The sequence below is a fragment of the Misgurnus anguillicaudatus genome, chromosome 7 (assembly GCF_027580225.2).
Source record: "Misgurnus anguillicaudatus chromosome 7, ASM2758022v2, whole genome shotgun sequence".
NCBI classification, from domain to species: Eukaryota; Metazoa; Chordata; class Actinopteri; order Cypriniformes; family Cobitidae; genus Misgurnus; species Misgurnus anguillicaudatus.
This window is the reverse complement of record NC_073343.2, coordinates 5,745,598-5,772,297: the sequence shown is the minus strand read 5'-3', so window position 1 is coordinate 5,772,297 and position 26,700 is coordinate 5,745,598. Positions and strand designations below refer to the sequence as shown.

Below are 26,700 nucleotides of genomic sequence, written 5' to 3'. Positions count from 1 at the left end.
ATACTAAAACCAATAAGTACAAAAGGTAAAAATATTAAGCAAAAAAAAAATAAACAAACAAAGCTCACCATTGCTTTAATCCTAATCAATTAGTGCTGCCTAACTGGATTCAACAGCTGGTTCAGTGGACATATGCTGGTTCAGTTATAACATAACCAGCTTGTAAGACACTGTGAAACAAGCAAAGTTTTGCTTCATTTGCACCCAATGTGTCCCATTTTTTATGCGTGGAGGCACTAGCACTTCATAAGATTCACTTCGGACATGTCTGCCAAAAACATGCACCTTCTTGGCACAGAGAGAAAACCCAGATCTGTCATCAGGTCCCATTATGTTTTGCAAATTGTTTCATGGAGTTGGCAGATGAGTCCATAAGAGAAAAACGGTTGGTTATTTCACTTCCAAGATCCTTTAAAGCTCACGTAACACACGCTGTTTCTGCATTTCTGATATCAATCTGGAGTACCTATAGAGTAGTATGACATCCTTTATATCTCTGAAGAGTCTTTAGTTTAATCAGATTTATAAAAGTAAGATTAGCTTTACCGAGTCTTTCCGATAACGTACGAAAAATGAAGAAGGAGGAGTTATAACACGGGAGGAGCGAGTACGAGTCATGCAACACTATACAACACTTATAACGTATGATTCACTACATGTTCGTGTCATTTATATAATATACACGCGCCTATTTCCAACATAAGACAGAAGTCTTACTTACCACGTGTAACTCGTCATGACCCGGTTCTGAAAATCCACCGCATCAAACACACACGCAAAACTCCGCTGCTAATCCGGATAATAAACTATATCCATTGTTTCCATAAGGCTGGATGTCTTCTCCTTACATCCAAAAACACACTTCTTGTTGTGCCATTGTTGACTTTTGAAATTAAACAAAGCTGAGTGGCGTGATAAGCTGTTAGCAAGCTCTAGCGTTTCCCGCTGACTAACGGCTGGGCGGGGTTTTCCGGGGGAAGTTTTCCGGCGGAAGCCCATATAAAGAAGTGATACGTATCGAAAACCCCTGAAACGTCAGTTAGAACCGTAATAGAAAAAAATTAGCCGAAACTTGTACGAACCCTGGCGAAGTGCATTCGGCACAGAAATACTCTGAAACACGCCCAACTGCATTTTTGACACTTTGCCTACGTTTAGCATGAGGAAACAACTCTATAACTGTGTTAATAAGTCAGAATGCTTGAAATACCATTAAACCCCCCCTTTAATTTCCAGTATCCTATCATCTTTTTGGATTCGATTCGTTTCTTAATTAGAATTCTGGTTTAAATGTCTGTTTAAGTTATGTTTGAGCATCTAGGATGTAGCAATCTATAAGGTGGAATGGAAATATGCTTAACCCTAATAAGTCATTTGGGGTCAATTCTACCCCCAAGCCACTTTTCTTTAGTTAAAAAACATGGTTCCCTTTTCACAGTGGAATAAAATTTTGTGACTTTCCAGATTATCTGTCAAGATTCATATAAAAAACTGGGCTTGATTCGGTGGTTCTAAAGAAGTGTAAAAAATTCAACAAAAGAGTCCCTTTGGGGGTAAAAATTACCCCAATTGAAATTAATGGGACATGCAAAAAATATATATTTTTTCCCTTTTATTTGTAAAAAATAAATAAATGCATCCAGAATAAATCTTAAAATTTAAACACAGAAAGGAAGGCCTGGTACTAGAGCACAAATGCAATATAGAAAAGACATGCTCAATCACACACACAAACAGACAAACACAAACACACAAGGGTATGACTGCCACAGAGAGTATTTTTTACAGAATTTGGCAAAAAACAGCCACAGATGCAAAACAAAGATGTAAAATTCTCACACAGGTGTGTGCGCGCAAACAAACAAACAAACACACACACACACACACACACACACACACACACGAGCGCACAGACACGCACGCACGCACGCACGCACGCAAACACACACACACACACACACACACACACACACACACACACACACACACACACACACACACACACACACACACACAGACAGACACAAACACACTTACATTTAGTCAAATTTCTGTGCCATTTTGTAAAAACAAACATTTTAAAATGCATCATAAACTACAAAAAATTCTACTATTTGAAATAATATATATTTTTAATGTCCTTTCTAATGTTTATATAAACATAAATTCACAACATGTATCACTAAAGTGGTGATGTTGAACAGTTGGCCACATCCAGTGAAATAAATGGGTCTATATGGGCATCTGCTGGCAGTGCCGGCGCCAGCCAAGCGCTGATGAGGGGGCGTCTTAAATACCAGAGGGGGCGATCACACAAAATGCATTTAATTCCCCAAGCTAGAAAATACATATAGCTTTGGTACGTCCCTTAAGCTTTAACGTGTTATAAACAAAAATCTTTGTAATACAACCACAAAAACTACAGCTATAGTGAGCAACGTACATGATCTGAACACTTTTACTATATACAACAACAAAAAAGCATACGTTACTTAACAGCACAACACTGCTCATTTGAAGTTCAGACCCAGAGGTAGTTTCTTTTTAATCCATTTCGACTGTCCATTGTGAAATTAGTTAATGCAATATAATACCCTTAAATTATGAAATGTTCGTACTTCGTGTTTGCTTTCCGTAGTGCAAATAATTTTTACGTAATGGTGGGGGACAGTGTTTGCAAATGGTTTCTAGCGCAAAAACGGTCCAAACGCAACATTTTATCAAAATTTTGGTTCAATTTGATCATTTAACGTAGTTATTTTAACGGCCACAAGTAATGCACCATAAGCTAGCGATTAAACACCAGCAGATAGAGAACCACAATACCAAAATGACAATAACTCGTTTACACATACAGCTATGCTTTAGGATAGGCTAATTCAAATACCTATTCGTTGATTATAAATTCAATGTCTGTTTTTTATCTATTAATATTAATAATAATACATGTATTTTACTTCTGATAAACAGGTGTGTGAGAGAGAGAGATCCATGCTTACCTTTAACGTTAAATGCAGAACAATAATAGGTTGGTTGTACTTTAACTTGCAAGGATGCTGAAGAACAATGTTTCAAAACTATGTAGCTACAGTCTGGCTGCATTCATGGTGCCGGAATTGACATGACAGCCGAACATTTGGTTCTGTGCACCTGAAATGCTCCGATAATAATCCACACCACGGCATTGTGTGAGAATCCGGAGTCCGGTTTGCAGAATTTGCAGTGCTATTTTACATATATCCATTGCTACAGGGCAGGCCCGGGTCAATCTCCCACTCCTTTCTGTAACTTTTGTTGTACTTTCGCACTTCGACATGTTGATTTCCCGCTGAGACTGAGAACGCGGGCTTATTGTCGACGTGCGTCAAGCCGTCAACACAGAAGGCTTGTTCAACTCCATGCGGCGCTGCAAGAACCGACAGCCGGATGACGTCAAAGTACCGCGAGAACGATTCGAGAAATCATGCAAAGTGTAATTTCGTCTCGCGACGCTTTGACGTCATCGCCTCACAGTTCTAGTGGCGCCGCTTGAAGTGTAACAAGCAATGGAGTGGGCGTGTGTTTATTAATGTCACGGTAGAATACATGCACACTTGATTTTTGGTTTTGTTAAATAATTAGACTATAAAATTCACTTTAGGAAGACAATACACAAGGCAAATGTGATTTTTAAATAAAATATTATCATTAAAATAAAATCCCATTCAACATTAATGGTGGTCTGAGGGGGCGAGTTAGTGGCGGTGAGGGGGCGACGCCCCCTCACGCCCCCTAGTGGCGCCGGCCCTGTCTGCTGGTCGAAATGATTTCTTTCCTAAACTGTAATTCTTTTATTTTTTCTAAACAACAAATGGCCAAATTCAACACATAACATCTAGATCAATATCTAAAAACAATTTAAATCAATTGTAGATAATAATTTATGTCAAATTTTTCATAAAAATTTATTTTTTTTAGGCAAGCTAATGGTGTAGTTGAGGAATTTAGTGGTAAACGGGTACAAAAGTACTTCATATCTCCCAAAACACAGCATTTATGTATAGATGGGAAGTAAACAAAAAGATTATATATTATTTGTATCATTAAAAATTTATATATTTTTTGTAATCACTCTTTTAATCTCTGGGCTCATTTTTACCCCCAAGGAACTGTAACGTATACAGGAAAACAGGGTCTTATGAGGGTTAATATTGTATATGCTTAGATTGTATAAAAGCAGTATCATTTGGCTGTTGTTTAATTGTCATCGTAGGGTAATGAACTAAAATATGCAGTGACAGACACAGACTGCGTGTCTATCCATCTCTGTCATATGCAGACGTGCACTTTGACAGTAGCAGCATTCATCTTTGGGTGAAACAAAGTGGAACAAAGTGTTTCATTTCTGACTCCCCACCCTGCAAAACAAACCCTGATTGCAATTAAATCCTGCCTGGGTGGAAAGCATGCAGAAAGACAACAACGGCAATGAGTTAGGTGTAATCAAATAGGACTGTGCAGACCACAAATCTGGGACCCAGATTTCATTTGCAAAAATGAGAGTGCCAAAACAAAATAAGGCTAATTACTGTGTCTGATGATTTGGTCTGGAGTCGTGCATCTGAGGTAATTTTAAGCTTGGCCAAGTCAGACCCGGTGATAGGCTTGATTTTTATGACAATTACACGTAAATCACTCCTTATAGAGCAGACAACAAACTTCCTTTTTAGGAATGTTTATTTCCATCTTGCATAAATGATTTTTTAATCTGTCTGATTGATTGACCTAATATTTGCCATTGGTGTAGTATGCTGTTGGTCTTAGGCTTGCTCACCCTCATGAAAACTCACGTTTGAACTGGTAGATATGTTTTAGAACATGGTTGCTGTTTTTCCGTTGGTCTAAGATGGACTACCAGGTTGGACCAAATAACAACCGTCTCTAAATGCTGAGATGTTTTATTCCATTGTTGGGGAAAAAATGGTCTGTTGCGCTACATTTACCAAGAAAATATTCAAATTTGATCCAGTCATGGGTTGAAACAATAGCATATGTAGGTTATTCAATGTGTCCATAGTATACTCAACCATGGGTCACTCCTCTCTTTGTCAGGTTGAACTGGCTTCTTATGAATGTCAGTCATGTGACATTTTAAGTCATTCCAGTTGCCTGCCACCATCTTGAGTACCGACCGAGTACCAGTAGGCTACTGACAAGCATTGGCTAGCTTGCTACGATTTACGGATTTTTATCTTTTACTGTCTATGATTTTTACGGATACGGGAAATGGCTACGAAAGACAACATTTCCCACCTCAACTGTCATGAAAAGAAACGCTACTTTAAAAAATATCTTGGTTAGGGTGTGATGCCTACTCGATCCCTGATGCGTTCTTCCAGCCGCGGTCCGCTGCTACCGAACTACCACTATTTTTACAACACTAAGAAGGCACGACACAACAAGAAACTTTGCCTGAAGTATCACCTGGATCTGTACACATGAATGCGAGCATTGAGAACATTGTTTGTGTACACAGAGTTTACTAAAAAGAAAGGTTTTGAACAACTGACTTTGGCTGTTATGGTGTCCGCTCGTCATCTTTGTCAGACGTAAATAATCGATTTCCGAATGCGAATGAATGAATCTCATATGAGGCTCCTTTTTCTACTAGAAGGTCAATATTGTTTGTCACTTGCGACTAAACAACAAATAATCCGTACATTTATATGGAACTATGCTTTAGGAGCTATCCATCTTACTCTCGTCCCTCCTTACATCGCGTTCGGAGATTGATACATCTTGACTGGCAAGATGGCGGCAAGCGGACATCAAGTCAGTTGTTCAAAACCTTCTTTTTTAGTAAACTCTGTGTACACAAACAATGTTCTCAGTGCTCAAGTTCATGTGTAGAGACACAGGTGATACTTCGAGCAAAGTATCATGTTGTGTCGAGCCTTCTTAGTGTTATAAAAATAGCAATTTTAATGCTCACAACAAATTGAAGGCATAGCTTCTAGTACTTTTGCGACCACTTCAGGTACTCAAAATGGCGGAAGACAAGTGATGTCAGCTGATATTCATGAATAGCTTCTTGCATCAATTCAATTCTCTGCTCCTGGCCTTTAAAACCACCACTGGATCAGTACCCCCTTACCTTCACTCGCTTATACAGACTTATGTACTAGTAATGCCACACGCATCAGCCCGCACATCCAAATGTGTGAGTTTGTGTACTCTGGATGGCGGACTTGCCCGCAGCTCGTCGTTCTCCACCTATCCCAGGGAAGCATTTTTCTTCTTGTTACATTGGCGGGTGTAGTTTGAGTAGGGGAGACCGGGGTTGGTTGTCACAATTTTTACTCATGCATGAATTGCTCATCTTCAAAAAATCTTTCAGCAGTAATTCCTACATGAAATGAAACTTTGGAGTCTTGGCTTTAAATGTGTATACTTTTTATTTTTCGATTGTATTGTAACAGGAAGTAATTAACCATCAAAGACACTCTGACACAATGTGACAACCAACCCCATCACGGGGTTGGTTGTCACAGGGTATGGGGTTGGTTGTCCCTATAGAGGTTCAATAGGATTTCAATGATAAATTGGGATCTGAAAAGATAATGTGTAACTTTTTAGTTTTTTAAGATAGAAACTCCAAATAAGTTTTAATATGAATCCACCCCTATGATAGTTGTTATTAATGCCTCGTATGTTTAAACAACGGGATTAAAGTGGGTGATCAGTTACTTGAATAGGCTTTATGCCCAGCTGCACTACGAACTTCAGCCAGCTCCTTGTTTCCTGTCTGCCATTATTGGACAAACTGATTAATCCAGGTGTGTCTGATTATTGTTGTTGTGACTACCGAGGTCAGGCACACCTGGATTAATCAGTTTGTCCAATAATGGAAGACAGGAAACAAGAAGCTGGCTGAAGTTCAGGAAGTAGTGCAGCTGGGCATAAAGCCTATTGTCTACTGTGTTGAGAAATAAAATGAAATAATTTTTTGTGTTAAAACCTCTTTATTTGATGCTTTATTTATTTATAACAGCAAACAAAAACAAACAAACAGTCTTAAAAGGTCTACATGTCCAATATTCTTATGTGACAACCAACCCCGCAAGCTATGTGACAACCATCCCCAAATGACTTCTTGACAAACATGCTAAGCTAGCTCCCACACGGCTTTAACTTGATAGCTAAAAGATGACTCATAATAAAGCTACTACTTTTAGCTTTTTAATGAGTGTTTTGTTTTTGAATGACTAATATCATACAAGATCTCAACACAAAAACAACACCAACATGAAAATTTACTCTGACACATAAAAATAAAAAATTGTCTCCTAACTTCAATGTTTTGTGTCTGCTCAGCAAAATTTAAAGTGCAAATGAGTAAGCTATTAAAGGCTAACAAATTGATATCAAAATTGTACCACATCGCCATGTAGTATGTCTGGAATAAGCAGTGTGACAACCAACCCGTGAGACAACCAGCCCCGGTCTCCCCTAATATATGATATAAATATACTGCCACTTGCTTTTCCGAATGTGAATGTAGCAAACATCAAATAAAAATATGGGAGAAATACAAAAATTGTTTAAACGGGATGATGGTGGGAATGAATGGTAAAATACAGGAGAATACTGGTAAAAAAGGGAAGTTTGACAGGTAAGTTTGTCCTGCTACAATAGCTTCTCTTTGCATTTTGAAATTGAGGTTGGTTGAAATTCGCAATCTCACCATAGATGCGGCTAAAACCCACATTACACCTTTTATGAGAAAAGATATTCAATCAAACTGAATTCAGTTAATTTTCTGCTAATCAGCTTTACAGAAAATACATTTTAAAACAAACAGTACAGACATGCACTTTACAACAGTTTACAATGGTCTACACAAGATAAGCAACAGGTAAACCAAAATTTTATTTCAGAGGCTCAGAGAGCAGACAGTTTTGCAAAAAAATAAATAAATAAACGTGAATGTTAAAGAAAAAGTTAGCATGAAATAACTGAAACACAATAAATAAATAAATAAATAAAACACAATATGTGACACTGTCTGTGAAATCCAGACTAAAATCTCATAATCTAAAAGTTTGATTTCAATCATTAATTTCATGTTGATTTCACTCAGTCAATGCTATCAAGGTTATATCAAGGTTATTTTCACAAAATGTTCTTTACATTGTGTAAAGTTATTTTATGTAAAAAACAATAAAGAAAGAAAAGACTTTAGCTGAGACTTTAGCTTTCATAGACTGGGCAACCTAATCTCACGGCAAGTCGTGTTATAGTCACAAAATATTCCTATTTTTTTTACCATTGTCGCTTAGGGTTGGGGTTAGAATCACTTTCTGTTACATTTTTAGACATCCTTACCCAAACCCCAACTCCAACCAAAAATAGTTTTAAAATCGGAAGAAAAACATGTAGAAACCATAAAATTACTATCACAACCCCATTCTCTGTGCCCTCTTGTTTTCCCCCTGTATTCACCTTCTGGACTTCATTACCCATGATCCCTCACTCTTCCTCACCTGATCGTTATCATCATCAGCACACCTATTGTAATCAGTCACCTATATATGAAGAGTTTGGTTCCAAAACGCAATAAATCCATTTTGACAAATTTCGGTAAAAACGTGTTTTCTATACCAAGAAAGTGACAAGATGAAAACCACTATTTTCTGTTACAAACCTTCACATAGCATCTTTAGGTTATAAAAACATAAAAAATTCAAATCCATAACTTGATTTTCAAAGATTTATTATAAAAACGAATTCTTTTTTCCACAAAATGCAATAAATCCATGACAGTTTTTTATTTCAAAATGCTATAAATCTATTAAATCAATGTATAAATGTGCATTCATCTTTACCATTTTATATTTATTTAGTTGACTAGTGGTATACAATGATTAAAAAATAAACATTAATGGCATTAACCAAAACACTTACTTTGTAATATTAAGAACACAATGTTTTAGCATGAGAAGCTTGATGCTGTCTGGAGAACAAGCAACCGAGTGCCTCTCGCGAAAATTATTAGATGTTGATGGCGTACGTTTCTTTCCCGTCACAGAAAACCATCACAGGTTTGGCAATGCTATTAAAGTATTATTTTGTTTTGTTTGTTGATCACGAAGTACAAAGTAGATGAGGAAAATTAGGATTCCGTGTACTCAGCGCGCCGCCATGTTTGTTTACATTGCGTGAATGGTCCGCTGTAATATCAGAAATGGATTTATTGCGTTCTGTAAAAAAGGATCACTGGCGTTTGTCGCATTTTGGGAAAAAAAAGGGAGAAAAGATGACAGAATATCACGGCGGGTATTGGATTTTGCGTAAAATTAATTATTTACTTTTAACTACTGACCTGATATAATACTGATTTTGGCAGTAACTCATTTTTTTCAAAAATGGCGTTTATCGCGTTTTGGAACCAAACTCTTCATATACTCGTTTGTCTTCCTCAACCTGTCAATCATTGTTTATTTACTGTTGTTTATGTCTACCTCAAGTTTCTGTGATGTTCCTGTATATGTTCCAGTTTATGTTTTATTATTAAAGTATCATTTTTTTATTTATAACCATCAGTCTTCATCTTACCTTCATCCTCCACCACACCCTGACAATTACATCCCAAACCCCAAATATAACTCCAACCCCAAGCGACAATGATTTAATAATAGGAAAAACAATGAAGTAAACAATACATAAAATGAAAAAGATATTCGTGCTCAATTGCACGAAACAAGCGGAAAATCGTGTCCATGAACATGAATAAATTAATCAAATATTTTGTGACTATAACACGACTTGCTGTGAGATTGTGCTGCACTGGGTCAAGAACATTATGTTTCTCTAATGATCTAAGTAAATCAATATCAATAATTACATCGTATCTGATTTCACTTGTGTTTTTAGAATCAGACATTTTCAGAAACATCTAAATTAGCACGTTCAGTGTCGTTCTCCATGCAGCTATAGCAGCACGTCAGAGCTGCTGATGGAGCCACTCTCGGAGCCGCAAGAACTTGGGACAGATATAAAATCGGCTGGATGGTACTACTGAAGTCCATGAAGCCAAAGGCGATATAGTGTATGTAACAGCGGAAGATGCTTGAAGAAAAATAGTCCTCGAATGGAAAGAGAGCCACAGGTGGGAAGAAGTTAAAGACAATAATCGCCAGAATGATGACCACAATCTTGAAGGCCTTTTTCTTGAGAGGGTGTCTCTCGTCTCGTCCTGAAGCCGACTGTCTCAGGGCCCAAAGAATCGAGATGTTACAGAAAACCATGAACACGAATACGGCGAGGATCATGACTGTGAAGACTTTCTCAAACTTTGGAATTGTTCCTACACACTTTGCTGCAGCATAGACCAAAATCACAAACCATGTAACACCAGCGCAAACAGACCGCTGCCATGTGTCCTTTAGTTTGGTGAAGAAAATGGGATGGACCACAGCCATATATCTATCTAAACAGATACATAACAAGAAGAGAGGCGAAAAATCTTTCACACCATAGAAGAAACGCAGGACATACCAGTTGCTGCTGGTGGTCAAATAGACAATGCTTGCAAATTCTAGAGGAGGAATAAGACAGAAGAAAATGTCTAGCACAGCAAGATGGATGATGAAGATGTCTGATGTGGACGAATCACGTCTCTTCTTCTGAATGAGCCACAGAACCATTACGTTGGCTGGGATGCCCAGGAACATGTTGAGAAACTGCAACACCAGGTAAAAGATAATGGCTGCTGGTATCTTTGCACAGGTGGCATATACAGTCTCGGACAGAGATGAGTTCAGAGGAGAAGAGTTGATGTTTCTGAATATGTCCATTATTGCAAATGTCTGTACCAACAGCTGAAAAAACAGTAGATTTACAAATATGAATAGGTTAACATCCAGAAGGTTGGACACATTTTATTCTATTCCATTTTTACATCTTTTTAATTTAAAAATTATTAATTTTGTATTGCTAAAATGTTAAAAGAAATAAAAAGAGAGAGTTTGACCAGAATAGGTTTTTGATTATTAGTTCTTTATTTTTTCAGGGAGACTATGAGCTCTATCATATACCCGTCGCAATGCAGTGCAATGCGCGACGCAAGTGTCTTTTGCTAGTTATAACCCGGCACAATTATCTTTTTTCACATTTAGCACCACAATTTTTAAATAGCAAATGCATTTGCGCCCAATGTTGCGTCCATGGGCGTTCTGGTCTCAAAACGAGGTGTGTTCAGGGGCATTGTTGGCGCGTTGCTATTTTGAGGCAACTAAAATAGACTATGCCATTTACCAACAAAAACCTGGTCTAAAGTCTAAAGTCAATGCCTCAATATTGTTTTTGTTATTTAATGAGCGTGATAGTTATATGCGCCTATAAACAGGACGACAACACATGTTTGCTTATCACACACATGGATGCGCACTTGCAGCAGCACATAAACGTTTTAAATATGAAAAATCAAAGGATTAAAATGTAAAAGATTATTATTGAGTCTCTTGGACATAAATGAGGATTGATGATGAGACGTTAGAAGGCATAAAGGGCTGCTTCACCTATAGCCTGGTAAGTAATTTAATGTTTTGCTTTAAACAAATGCAAATATTTAAATGTTTTTTTAAATGCTACCCCACGGATTTAATGTATATGATGACTTTGTACCTGGATATGATGAGAACCGTTTTTAAGTAATGCTTTTCAAAACAAAAAACACAAGGCTCTTCACACGTTTGTAAATTCTTTATCTCCTGTTTGTTACAAATAAAGTATTTTTAGAGTACAAACCTTTTCTTGCGTATTTGTAAAAAATTTTTGAGATAACACTGATTGAGGATATCCATATATTATCAGCAATTAAAAGCCTGCTAATTTTACCTACGTGATTGAAAGAAAACGACGTTTAAAGGGTTTAATACCAAAAAATATCAGTTTACAAATTATGCCAACTAAATAGGAAATCAGCATGGCGCCAGCGCAACTGGCTTTTACAGTTTTTTTACAGACGCTAGGACACATTTCTCAATACTTAGGTCACTTTTGGTAAACTCTTTACACAGTTCTTCTAACCAACTTTCAGCTTGGCAAAGCAGTTCATTTCACATTCAAAATGCACTACAACTACCAAAACACTTTATTCAGGTCTCAAATCAAATCATTCTTCCAGAACACTAGCAAAGGTTGACAGCCGACAAACACACTTTGTCATCCACAAAACAATGACATAAAAAACACTAACAACATGTAGCATTATACAATGTTTTCTTGTGTAAAACAAGGACACATCTCTGCTTATAATTCACTGCAATGTTACTGGAATGAATCAGACATAATGCAGAGTTCTTCAATATTTTATGTAGTTTATTTATTTTTACTTTTTTTGCACTGAGTAATTCCAAAAAAAAACAACATAATTTGTATACACACCATCCACTGATACAGATTATACAATAGTAATGCTAATCTACTGGGCTGTGGACACCTGTGGCTGGTCCAATTGTCAAATAGTTTTTAGAGCATTAAAATATATTTCATTAAAATATTACTGTAGAAATGTAGCAAATTGCTGTCTTATTCAATTTTGTATTATGTTATTGTTTGGAACATACGTTTAACAGTTTTGAAAACAGTATGTAAGCATGTGCAAATTGGCCTGTACATACAAAGAGTTTTGGCAGTTGTTGTGTCTGAGTGAGAAAATAATTCATTAAATTTGAGAGATGTAGTCTTTGAATGCATTTTGTGCCAAAGCAATGATAATTGATCCTCAGTTTAGCTCACATAGACTTCTGTTGTGCTCACTGTGTGAAGAGTTTTGCAAAAGTGACCTAAGTATTGAGAAATGTGTCCTAGTGTCTGTAGAAAAAACTGTAAAGGGGATGAGAGCTAAGACTCTCATTGTTTATTGCACGTTATGCCCAAAACACACCCATTACTCATTAAGAGAATTGGAACAACCCTTTTAGGCTGTGAGCTTGGCGCATAAACTATTTTTCCATCGTTAAATTAGCAAATGTGGAATCGGACATGCCCGTTTAGGCTGTGCGCCGTGCGCTTTAGACAATGCGCTCAGATCGTTAAAATAAGGCACAAAGGCTACATGTTACTGTTTTTACTTTTGTAACAAGTTTATTTCTGAAAATTGTTATTATTATTAAAAAAAACAGCATTTCAACGTCATTATTACACACATTCACACACATGCTCTCTAAAAGCAGGGCGTGTTTTCACAATGCAATATTTATGCTGGCAAGTGTTTATTGAATACCTCTATCTATAGAGTTTATTGTTATATATTAATATAGTTTTATATATTGCACGAAAAAACAAACCCGCGGAGACACTTTAAACTCTTGCCCAAATCTGAACTCTTAAAAAACAGAGGACTTGGCAACGCCACCCAGCTTTATATCTGGATGAATGTACAAAGTTGAGTCAGAGAAAGTTGTTCTTAAGAAGTTTTTAGATATAGACAATGAAAATGCAATGTAGGCATACAACCTTATGCATGTTGCTATATTGCCTTGCTAGAATTATGTGAGATGTAAATAAGACGTAAATATATGATGTGAACTTAAGCACAAATGTTCTGCGCATGTGCACAGTGTATTTTTGTATCCGATTGAGAAAGTACTACGGTTCACATGTTTACATGCATACTTTTCTCCTGCTGATCGGATCACAGATCGGACTACACCACCCCTTTCAATATGATAGAAATTTGCATCTGATTGACCCCAATTGTATTGATTAAGGTGTTTACATGTTTTTTTCAGTAAGCTTGAGCCATCAATACAATTACAAATGGATTATTTGGTTGCATGTAAACGTACCTAATGTAAATTTCAAGGTATAATATGTTATCTGTAGTGAATATGTACTTACTAAAATGAAACATGTTCAGGATTTACTTATTGTGAAGTATTATTTCTGTAATTACACAAGCCTGTGTTATGGCAACATGATCTCACAAAGTTCCGTGGGATAGTCACGGAATTTTGTGCTCATTTTTCCGTGGCATTCTCACAGATCTCCGCATTTTTCCGTGGCCCTGCTACGGACTGTCTTTTCCGTGGCATTCTCACGGATTGGTTACTCAACTGCCTTTTCCTATTTTCATACCATTTTCGCTTCGGTTTAAGGTTAGATCTGGTGTTTGCGTTAGTATGTCACTTTACACTTTTAGTATGTTTTTCTGATTTATTCTTTTATATTTTCTAAACTTCAAAAATTGTCACCTGGCATTGAGACCAACCAAGTCATTTTAGGTTACTTTTAAATGTTATGGCATATTAATACAGTGATCAAAGAGACCAACCAAGTCATTTTAGTAGTTAGATTGTACAATGTAAAATTTTATCTGTTACTACCTTGAAAAAATAAAGTAAATTCACCAAAACTACAGGGCTGTAAAATACAGTATTGTCTGTTTCAGCTGAGTTGACATACCTATAAATTACCTTGAAATAAATGAGGTTAAAGAAAACTACACCCAAATGTAAATGTAAATCTATATATGTATTGTAAAACTTGCTCCTAGACAAACCAAACAAATGTATAAATACATTTTAGTTTGATAAACGCTATGTCTTACCTTTAGTCTGTTGTATTGTGTTATTCCTTTTCAAAAGTCTACTGCTGGGTCAGATGAAATTTGTTGATACAAATACAATAGACGGATACACTCTTATGATTCAACACCAGAGATATCAAGAACCAATTAAACCAATGTGTTTTAAAGCGAATGGCCAAGATAAAAATAATAACTATACAAGAACTATTTGTATATTAATGAGTTCACTGACCATATAACATTAACATCTTGTTGAATTGTTCATGAACTAGTTTGTGGATGGTGAGTTACTTCGAGTAGGTGACATTTAAAAAAGGTGAAGTAAACAATTTACTTGTGTTATCAGTCTGATGCAAATCAGTCAGACGCAAAACATCAGTCAGATGCAAAACATGTTATCAGTAAGATGCAAAACAAACATTATGACGATTTTATTTTAGGCAACGGCTATTTACAAAATAGCAAAACATGACAAACAATGTTTTAGCGATAGATGCTATTATAAACATAGAGATATTTTCTATTTACACTAAGTGACAATATCAGCATTTTCTTAGCAATTTGCTGTTTACAGACGGTGAAAATACATTTTTGTTTAAAGATGCCAAAGAATGCATTGAAATTGTGTGTTTCATTGTTCTCTGATATCTATAGAAGGCTTTATTAAGTGTACACATTATCCAGAGACGCATTATGTCCATTCACATCCCTAGTATTTGCCACCAGAATTAATTGGTCTATCATGACCTTATTTGAAAGGGTAATGAATAATAATGAAGCTGTGGTCTGATTTGCTTTTTCACAAGAAGCTTCTTCAGTAGATTTGTGTGTGTGTTACAGACCTTATGTTTGAGCCTGTATTAATAATAATAATAATAATAAACTTTATTTTCTATAGCGCCTTTAAATGTAAATCTCAAAGCGCTGAACAACAACAATATACAAATAATACACACATATATAAAACAATGCAATAACAAATAAAACCATAAATAAAGGGATAAAATACAAATGTTCAATTAAAAGCTAACCTAAAAAAAAATGAGTTTTAAGGCGAGATTTGAAAATGCTAAGAGTATTAGCTTGCCTTATCTCAATAGGTAAGGAGTTCCATAGTTTTGGAGCTAATGAAGAAAAAGCCCTGTCGCCCATTGATCTTAAACGAGTTAAAGGAACAGCTAAAAGGCCAGTTTCAGAAGAGCGAAGGTCACGTGATGGAATATATGGAATTAAAAACTCAGACAAATATTGAGGTGCCAATCCATGCAAAGCCTTGTAAGTGTAGTGGGTTGAAAAAAATGAATGTGTTTTAAAATAAAATGCATATGTATATGTGTAGAGAGGAAGGAAAAAAAAGACACCCCCCCTTTAAAATTAAAATGTTGTGGCATTTATGTGTTAAAAGCATTTTCATTATATTCTTCAGTTCATTTTATTGATATAAATTGATGTAAATTCATCATTTTCATTCATCTTTTCATTGAGTAGAAAAAAATAATGCTTTGTTGCTGTTTATAATTGCTGCCTGTAGAGGGCGCTGAGCGCTATTGCTTCTAGGTGATGAACCGGGTGAGTCAGAGTCAATTAAACATTGTCCATGACTGCAGCCAGTACTCCGGTTTTACAGTGTCTTTTATTATTACCTTACAGGTGAGCAAAACTGTTTCAAAAACTGGTTTACACTAATGTAAAACACTGTGCTTCAAAGTATGTGTTTATTTCTGTTAGATGACTGAGAAATACTGTTATTAAGACACATTGAGCATTACTGGGTTATGTATAGACATAAGATGTATGAATAGGTGAATATAAAGTGAAATATGATAAAATATACATGTGAAAAGTGTTCATGGACATTTTAAAAGAGTTTATAATGTTGATTGTTATCGGATGATAAAGTTTGAGTGAGTTTAAAAGGCGTTTGCAACTGAAAGTATCTCGAGCCAAAATGGCTGCGTAAGCATGAGTGAGTCAGAGCCAAAATGGCGACGTACATGTAAAACACGAGGAGAATGTGAAGCAAAATGCAATTTTCATTTGTGACAGTTTAGAAAATGAAAACAATGTCTTGTGAATGTTGTTATGATGTGAACAATATGATATTTGGTTAAAAACTCAGATTAAAATGATTATGATTAAAATGTAACTACTCTCATTGAAATATGTTAATGCATTGAAATGATGATGATTTAAATGTTGGTTTTGTAACAAAGTTTTTCATATTTTGATATACATTTTGAATGATCTGCAAATGTTCACAGTTAACATTTTGGAGTATGTTGAACACATTTATTAAGACATTTGCACTTGTGATTTATGTCACTGTTTAAATGCACATGTTTTGTAAAGTGTTTTATATTTGACTTTAATGAACACTATTTCTATGAGAGTCAATTAAACATTGTCCATGACTGCAGCCAGTACTCCGGTTTCACAGTGTCTTTTATTATTACCTTACAGTGCTGGCCAGTGTGGTACATGCAACTTACTCCCTCAGGCTTACCAGACTTGAGGAGGGTAACAATTTGGGGGCTCGTCCGGGATCAGCGCCACCTGGTGGATGGGTGCTGATCAGTAAAGAACCACAGTGGTTAAACGTCATACATCCCAGACCAGTGAGTTGAACGGCAGACACCAGCAGTCCAGCCATGGCTACTCTTCGGGAACTACGGTGGGAGATCGAGAAGCAGCTCCACCTGCTGGTCAGCTCTTCGAACTGCAAAGCCCTCTACAAGGTAGCCCTGTGTTGCGCAGAGGAGAAAGGAGTGGGGGTCCCAGACGGGGAGGCAACAGAAGTGGAACTCTACGACTTTATTGTTGATTTCATGCGGGAAGAACAACTGCAGAGTCTGGAGGACCAAGGAATGGCCCGCTTGCTGACCCTTCATGACCTCGTTCGTGAGTTGACCGCTACGGAACAAGATTCTGCCTCAGATATCACCGAAAATGAAGAGACTTTGGGACTGGTATCGCATTCTGCATCGACATCAGCGGCCGCCAGGGTGCAGGTAGCACAAACGGCAGGTCTGACATCACATTCACGAGCTGAACAAACTGTTCCACTGCCGAGAGTGTCTGAACAAATGACTGGTCTGATTAAATTCTCTGATGTTGCATCATATTTGCCACGTAGAGAATTCAAAATTTATGGTGGTCAAATCTCTGATTCCAATTCAGACTTGAGTTTCAACAGCATTTGTAAGCAAATTGATGAAGGTATAGCAGAAAACTTCTCTGAGTCAGAAGTTATTCGAACAGTGTTAAAAGTTATCAAACCTGGTACTTTCAAAGAGATGCTTATTACAAAAGACAGCCTTACCGTAGCTGAGTTGAAACGGTTCCTTAGAGCTCACCTTAGGGACAAAAGTAGTACTGAATTATTTCAGGAACTAAGCAATGCAAAACAACAGGACAAAGAATCCCCACAACAGTTTATGTATAGGTTAATGGGGCTTAAGCAGAGGGTAGTGTTTGCTTCAGAACAGACAGAATCTGAGTTTCAGTATGATCGTAAACTGGTCCAAGGTGTTTTTCTACATTTACTATATCAGAGTCTAAAAATACATGTTTGTCCGGAGGGACATCAAAACAGCAATAGTGACACAGGAAACTTCAGATGATCAGATCCTAGAACTGATTACACAGTCTGTTAGTGAGGAAACGGAAAGACAAAAACGAATAGGTCACACATATAAATCTAAGGTCACAATTGCGAGTGTGACACAGCAGGATGATGTGAATATGCAATGTTCTCCCCTGACTCACGCAGAAGTTAAAGCCAATCGTGATGCCATTCATGAACTTTCTGCACAAGTATCTAGAGAAAGTAGTCATGTCAATGGGCCCTGGTGTCCAACAGCAAACCCAAACAGTCGCGGCAAGTGCACAACAACCATTAAAATCAGAGACAAAGGGCAGATGCAAACAGTGTATATCCCAAAATGTTGAAATGTGTACTCACTGTTTCTTGTGCGGTCAAGCAGGGCACCGAGCTGTGGGTTGTCTCATGAAAAGTCGGGCTTTAAAAGAGAAGAGGTCACTGGGGAGGGACCACCAGTGACCGAAGAAGATCTTGTGTCCCAACCTCCTTCCCGTGCATCCAAAGGTGAGCAACCTGTAACACAGAACACATCCAACAGAGCAAAAGAGATTGGAGAGAGACGGGTTGCACAGCTGATTGGCAGCCGTTGCATGATAACTTGCCATTTAAATGGTGTCCAGACTCAAATGCTTTTGGACAGTGGAGCCCAGGTCAGCATGGCTGGACGGGTGTGGCTAAAAACACTTACCAAACATCGAAATCCAACCACTAGAATCTCTACTAGCAGATAACCAACTTCACGTCACTGCAGTAAATGGGACAGCTGTACCCTTTGATGGATGGGTCGAGGTTTCATTACAGATATCAAGTGGCAACCAAAACAAAATCGCCATCCAAGTGCCCCTGTTGGTGAGTCAAAGGAGCATGGACTGTCCACTGCTTGGATTCAATGTAATTGAGGAGATCATAAGGGAGAATAATGATTGTGCAAATAACATCAGTCTAATTGATCTTCTCTCTGAGGCCTTGCAGATGCAAAAAGGTGTAACTGAAACCTTGGTGTCTACAGTGAACTCTAACTTCTCACAAGAATGCACTGCCAGCTGTACAGTAAAGACTGGAAAGTTGGGGGTCACCATCGCCTGTGGTCAAGTCTTAGAGGTGAAATGCAGAGGAAAAGCATGGCACAAAGGTGGGACCATGATGTTTGAACCAGTGTCAGAATGTTTCATCCCAGAGGGGTTGGAGTTATTTCCTGCTGTTATAAATGTGCCTCCTGGTGCCTCAAAGACAGGGAAAATTCCAGTTCAAAATTCCACAAACCATAACATTTACCTACCTCAGAGACTTGTGTTAGGTAATATTGAACCCATCAATGAAATCAGACCAGTTTGCCTGTCCTCCAACATTCAACAGACGGATAAACAGATCAGTCGTGCACTTTTGTGTTCATCTCAGCTCACGTCAGCAGACGATGTCTGTAAAAGAAAAGAACATCATGAGAAAGGGGTAGGAGAAAAATGGCACCCACCTGTTGCTCTTGAACACCTCAATAAACAGGAACAAGATATTGTGAGGGAAATGTTGTTTGAGGAGTCAGATGTGTTTGCTCAGGATGAGGGAGACATCGGGTGTATTCCTGATCTGCAGCTGAAAATCCGTCTATCAGATAACACACCAGTTCAGAGGTGTTATAATGCCATCCCAAAACCCCTTTATAAGGAGGTCAAAGACTATGTGCAAAATCTGTTGAACAGAGGTTGGATCAATAAGTCGTCCTCATCGTATTCATCACCAGTGGTATGCGTTAGAAAGAAAGACAGTAGCTTACGCTTGTGTGTCGATTTTCGAGCTCTTAACCACAAGACCATCCCTAATCGGCACCCTCTCCCGAGGATTCAAGATCTGTTAGACAGCCTTGGGGGAAATTCATGGTTTTCTATTCTGGATCAGGGAAGCGCATACCATCAAGGATTTGTGAGTGAGGACTCAAGACATGTCACCGCCTTTAACACTCCATGGGGATTATATGAGTGGGTGCGTATCCCCTTTGGCCTAACAAATGCCCCAGCTGCTTTCCAGCGATGCATGGAAGGGGTATTAGAGGGTCTTAGAGATGAGTGCTGCGCCCCCTATTTAGATGATGTGTTGTGCTACTCAAAATCCTTTAGCGATCATGTTGACCACCTCCGAAATGTGTTTTGTAAAATGAGGGCTCATGGAATTAAACTCCGACCAAAAAAATGTGAGCTCTTTAAAAGTCAAGTGCGATACATTGGTCGCTTGGTGTCGGGAGATGGAATCCAGATAGATCCAGCAGACTTGGAGGCTGTCCGTGCCCTGAAGACTAAAGAACCCCGCACAGTGGGAGATGTGCGGACGCTGCTAGGATTCCTGAGCTATTACAGGTCTTACATCCAAGACTTCTCGAGACTGGCCAAGCCACTTTTTGAGCTTCTCCAAACGCCACCTGGAACAAGTGAGGATACACAAAACCCCCAGATTCCCAGTCGTCGAGGTGCACTAAGAAAGAGTGAAAAAGGGCAGCTTAACTCCAGAACCCCAATCGTTTGGACTGCAGAACATCAAAGTGTTGTTTCCAAATTTGTGGACATGTTGACAAACCCACCAGTGTTAGCTTACCCAAATTTTGAACTGCCCTTTGTATTACACACGGATGCTTCAAACGAAGGGTTAGGGGCTGTACTTTATCAGCAACAGAACAACAAACTCCGTGTCATTGGGTATGGGTCCCGGACACTTACTCCGGCAGAAAAGAACTACCACCTGCACTCGGGTAAACTGGAATTTTTGGCACTCAAATGGGCCATCTGTGACAAGTTTAGAGACTATCTCTACTATGCCCCAACATTCACAGTTTACACCGATAACAACCCACTGACCTATGTTCTCAGCACAGCAAGGTTGAATGCAGTAGGGCAGCACTGGGTGGGTGAGTTAGCAGACTTTCACTTTGACATTCGATACAGGCCGGGTAAAGCAAATGTTGACGCCCATACACTGTCAAGACATCCTCTGAAACTGAATGAAGTCATGGGTGAACACACACAAACCTTATCACCTGAAACTGTGTCTGCTGTTTGGCAGGGTAGTAAAGCTGTGGCTGACAGAGATGTTCCATGGGTTGCCACCTTAGAGCTAAACAGTCCAAGGGAAGAGGTAATGTGCACTGAGGGCAGCGTCTCCACAGTGACCCCCGAAGATATCAAATCTGCACAACGAGATGATCCAACGATAGGTGAGATAATCAAGTTGAAAGAACAGGGTTGGACACCAAACGAAAAAGACAAGAAAAACATGAAACAAGGAACAAGGCGGCTTCTCTTTGAATGGACCAAATTGGAGCTAGAGGATGGGATTTTGTACCGTAAAATAGGACAGACCAGACAACTAGTTCTCCCTCCGTAGTTCAAAACAACAGTACTTAAAAACTTGCACAATGAAATGGGACATGTTGGAGTGGAGAAAGTGCTCCATCTTGCTCGTGAACGCTTCTATTGGCCCTCAATGAGGAAGGAGATCGAGGAGTATGTAACAACCAATTGTGCCTGCATAAAACAAAAGCATCCACATGTCCACCAACGAGCACCCATGGGATCCATTACAACTTGTTCCCCGTTTGAGCTTGTGAGCGTGGACTACTTACATCTTGAGCCAAGCAAGGGTGGTTGTGAGTGTATTCTTCTGCTGGTAGATCACTTCACCCGCTTTGCACAGGCGTATCCAACGAGAAACAAGTCCGGTAAGACCGCCGCGGAAAAGATTTTCCAGGACTTCATTCCTCGGTTTGGGTATCCTGAAAAACTCCACCACGACCAAGGCAAAGAGTTTGAGAACCACCTGTTTCAGCGGTTACAACAGCTGTCAGGAATAGCTCACTCGAGAACCACACCATATCATCCTCAGTGTAATCCTGTGGAGAGGCTAAATCGGACAATTCTGCAAATGATTCGGACTCTGGAGGAGTAAAAAAAAGAGAATGGAAGGACTACCTGCCTCACATTGTGCATGCTTATAATTGTACCAGGCATGAAGCGACCGGCTATTCTCCATTCTTCCTTTTGTATGGCAGATCACCCCGATTGCCTGTCGACTTGCTGTTTAACCTGGAACACAAAACAGAGAGTTCAAACCAACAAGCTTTTGCAAGGAAATGGGAAGACAGAATGAGGCAAACATATCAAATCGCAAAAGAGAACAGTCAAAAATCTTCAGCAAAGGGCAAGAAATACTATGACCGAGCAGTAAGAGGTGCCATTCTTCAACCAGGAGACCGGGTGTTGGTCAGAAACCTTTCGGAAAGAGGTGGTCCGGGAAAGTTACTTGCATACTGGGAAAAGGAGGTGCATCGGGTCGTAGAGCGCATCGGTGATGGCCCAGTGTACAAGATACAATCTGAGACTGGTTCCAAGACCCTTCGTGTGCTTCATCGCAACCTCTTGCTCGCAGTCAATGATTTACCTTTGGAAGATCCTGTTGCTGAAACAAAGGAAACAAGGAAAGGAAAACACAGAAAACAAGTGAGAAATCAGCTGGAGAATGAGTCAGACTCTGATGCTTCAGAGGAGGATGAACATACTTACCAGTATAACCTTCGTACAAACATACCTTGCTACAGATTTGTGACAGTTCCAACAACAGAAGGTGAACCTGAGACTCAGACAACCCTAAACCGTTCTTACCTCCGTCCAACTGCAACAGAATTCTATCCTGACGAAAGAAATCAAGTTGAGGAGTTGGAACAAATCTTTGAGACTCCATGTGTCCCTGGCCCAAATCATAGGTCTGTGACACCAGATAAAGATGAGGAAAGACAAAGGAGTGAAGGAGAAATAGACAGAGTTGCAGAAAATGAACTAGAATGAAAAGCGATGGAAGAAGGAAATGTGAGAAGGACACAAAGAGTGGGAAAACCAAGAGAAATGTTTACCTATGACACACTGGGCAAACCATCATATCGACCTTGGAGAGCAGAAGCAAATGCACTTTGGTACTTACCGCAATACATCCCACATGAAAATGCCCCTTACCACCAGTATATGCCCCCTCATCCCTGCTGCCAGTGGTATCCTACTAGTTACTGAGGTAGTGTCTGAAAAAAGAGATCAAAGAAAGAAATTATAATAATAACGAGTAGCAGAAGTAATTCAGATGTCAGGAGCCATCTAAGAAAGTAGGGGAGAGTGTAGTGGGTTGAAAAAAATGAATGTGTTTTAAAATAAAATGCATATGTATATGTGTAGAGAGGAAGGAAAAAAAAGACACCCCCCTTTAAAATTTAAATGTCATGTGGCATTTATGTGTTAAAAGCATTTTCATTATATTCTTCAGTTCATTTTATTGATATAAATTGATGTAAATTCATCATTTTCATTCATCTTTTCATTGAGTAAAAAAAATAATGCTTTGTTGCTGTTTATAATTGCTGCCTGTAGAGGGCGCTGAGCGCTATTGCTTCTAGGTGATGAACCGGGCGAGTCAGAGTCAATTAAACATTGACTGCAGCCAGTACTCCGGTTTCACAGTGTCTTTTATTATTACCTTACAGGTGAGCAAAACTGTTTCAAAAACTGGTTTACACTAATGTAAAACACTGTGCTTCAAAGACGTATGTGTTTATTTCTGTTAGATGACTGAGAAATACTGTTATTAAGACACATTGAGCATTACTGGGTTATGTATTAGACATAAGATGTATGAATAGGTGAATATAAAGTGAAATATGATAAAATATACATGTGAAAAGTGTTCATGGACATTTTAAAAGAGTTTATAATGTTGATTGTTATCGGATGATAAAGTTTGAGTGAGTTTAAAAGGCGTTTGCAACTGAAAGTATCTCGAGCCAAAATGGCTGCGTAAGCATGAGTGAGTCAGAGCCAAAATGGCGACGTACATGTAAAACACGAGGAGAATGTGAAGCAAAATGCAATTTTCATTTGTGACAGTTTAGAAAATGAAAACAATGTCTTGTGAATGTTGTTATGATGTGAACAATATGATATTTGGTTAAAAACTCAGATTAAAATGATTATGATTAAAATGTAACTACTCTCATTGAAATATGTTAATGCATTGAAATGATGATGATTTAAATGTTGGTTTTGTAACAAAGTTTTTCATATTTTGATATACATTTTGAATGATCTGCAAATGTTCACAGTTAACATTTTGGAGTATGTTGAACACATTTATTAAGACATTTGCACTTGTGATTTATGTCACTGTTTAAATGCACATGTTTTGTAAAGTGTTTTATATTTGACTTTAATGAACACTATTTCTATGAGAGTCAATTAAACATTGTCCATGACTGCAGCCAGTACTCCGGTTTCACAGTGTCTTTTATTATTACCTTACAGTGCTGGCCAGTGTGGTACATGCAACTTACTCCCTCAGGCTTACCAGACTTGAGGAGGGTAACATAAGTAAGCATCAACATTTTTAAATCAACTCTAAAACCAACAGGGAGCCAATGTAAAGACTCCAGAATCGGGGTAAAATGGTCACTCATGCTAGTTCTAGTGAGGATTCTAGCAGCTGAATTTTGCACTACCTGCAATCTAGCTTTAGATGCCCCTGCCAGCAAGGCATTACAATAATCAATCCTGGTAAACACAAAAGTGTTTATCAACCTCTCAGCAACAGGGAAAGACAGCATCGGACGCAATCTCGCGATATTTCTAAGATGAAAGAAGGATGTTCTAACAGTGTTTTTAATATGATGTTCAAATGTTAAACTAGAATCGAAAATCACGCCCAGATTCTTCAATTTTGGTTTACATTCCATAACTGAACCATCAATGGGCAAAGTAACCGACCCAGCTTTACGTAATTGGTGTGGTGTACCAATAAGCATAACCTCAGTTTTTTCACTGTTAAAACAAAGAAAATTGTGTGTCATCCAATCTTTTATCCTAGAAATACAAGTGGTAATAAAATCAACAGGCACATTGTCATTAGGCTTAGTGTGTATGAATATCTGAGTGTCATCTGCATAAAGGTGAAATTTTAAACCAAGAGATCTCAAAAGCTGACCAAGTGGGTAAATGTAGATGTTAAAAAGCAAGGGGCCCAAAATTGATCCCTGAGGGACTCCAGATTGCACAACACTAGTTTCAGACCTAAACCACCCATAGACACAAATTGTTTACGATCAGAGAGGTAGGACTTAAACCAATTTAGTGCAGTATCACAGACCCAAAAAACAGTTAATTAACACCAAATGATCAACAGTGTCAAAAGCGGCACTGAGAGACTAAGATTCAGACTTTGAGATAATAAATAGTTTTGGAGATTGTTAATGGACATTGCTGGGTAAATTTGTGTGGTTTTTACAGTATGAGCCTGCAAAACGTAACTGTAACATCAATAGTAAAACTTGAGCCTAAACGCTAGAATTTAGCATTAACTATTATATAGGGCTAACTCAGCAGTCACAATTTTGTTTTTAGCACTGTAACAACATTTAAATTAATTTAATGTGTAATTTAATGTTGAGCACATACACTGTGTGCAAGTTGAAAATTATATATCACTTTATTCAATTTCTATTCAATTTAGTTTTGCACAAAAGGGAACAAATGTGTTTGTCTCTCCTATTCCTTTTCTGTTCTTTCTAAAAAATGATATTTTTATAAAATGGTGGGTTTGGTTGAAAAAGTTTGGAAACCCCTGATATTTACTAGTCAACATTTAAAGTGGATCAAAAACATTCATCAAAGTTTTCCTAATACTAGAACGGGTATTGGTTATTGGTTATTGGTTTTACGAAAACTTTTAGGAAAGGTTTTGATCCACTTCAAATGTTGACTAGTGTAATACACAAGCAGGATTTATCAAGTATGCAGGGGATACAGATGGAAAAATAAAAATCCTTATTTTAATAATTTAGTTCTTAGATCATGTATATTGCCAAATAACGCAAGTTAGGCCTACCAAAAAAAGAACAAATATACTGTATGGATTTTCAAAATTTTGTTTTACTTGAGCAAACATCATATTCATATAAAAAGGTATTTTTTTGCAATAAACTGATGAGTTTTGCATCAAATAGATTTTTGTTACTCTTGCAATAGACGGTGAATAATGATGACTATGCATAGACGATTCATTGTTACATCTATAACTAAGCTTTTAAAAAATAAGATTTGTAGATCCTTTTTCTTTTAGAGCCCATTCGTATCAAGTTTCAATAGTTTCAAGTTTATTTAAAATGTATACACGTGGCAAGCGCACTTAAATATAGATACGTCTAAAACAAAAGTTGTGTTCACTGGTGAGCGGTTTGAAAAGCAGAAAAAACTGTGTGTCCTGTGTTTAACATGTGTTTTAGATGTTAATGTACCCTAATACAAGAATTCTTCCAATGAGTGGTCGGGACACAATTAACTTGGGCATGAAGCAGAGGGGACATATCTCACCCGCAAATTACACGAGTGGGGCTGGATAAGTACTGGCAGCCTAGGGACAGCAACCTTCAACCCTGTGGGATGACAACACTGGCCCTCATGGCCAAAAAAACAGACAGGCCCACCGGGACTTCTCCCAGTCCTCCCTATGGACA

At 38.0% G+C, this 26,700-nt stretch overlaps 1 protein-coding gene across 1 annotated transcript; it reads right to left on the bottom strand.

The window, feature by feature from the left end:
* Positions 1-9,444: 9,444 nt before the first annotated feature.
* LOC129417740 (uracil nucleotide/cysteinyl leukotriene receptor) lies at positions 9,445-17,222 on the bottom strand. Its single transcript, XM_073870027.1, has 2 exons — positions 17,076-17,222; positions 9,445-10,859 (listed from the first exon to the last, which is right to left on the bottom strand). The coding sequence occupies exons 1-2, from the start codon at positions 17,220-17,222 to the stop codon at positions 9,915-9,917; spliced, it is 1,092 nt and encodes a 363-aa protein (XP_073726128.1). The 3' UTR covers positions 9,445-9,914.
* Positions 17,223-26,700: the final 9,478 nt, after the last annotated feature.

Excerpts from the sequence above, each read along its gene's own strand:
- LOC129417740 (XM_073870027.1), bottom strand. The coding sequence starts at position 17,222 with ATGGCTGGACTGCTGGTGTCTGCCGTTCAACTCACTGGTCTGGGATGT. Across the intron at positions 10,860-17,075 it reads TGTTACCCTCCTCAAGTCTG|CTGTTGGTACAGACATTTGC; the intron begins GTAAGCCTGAGG and ends CTGTTTTTTCAG.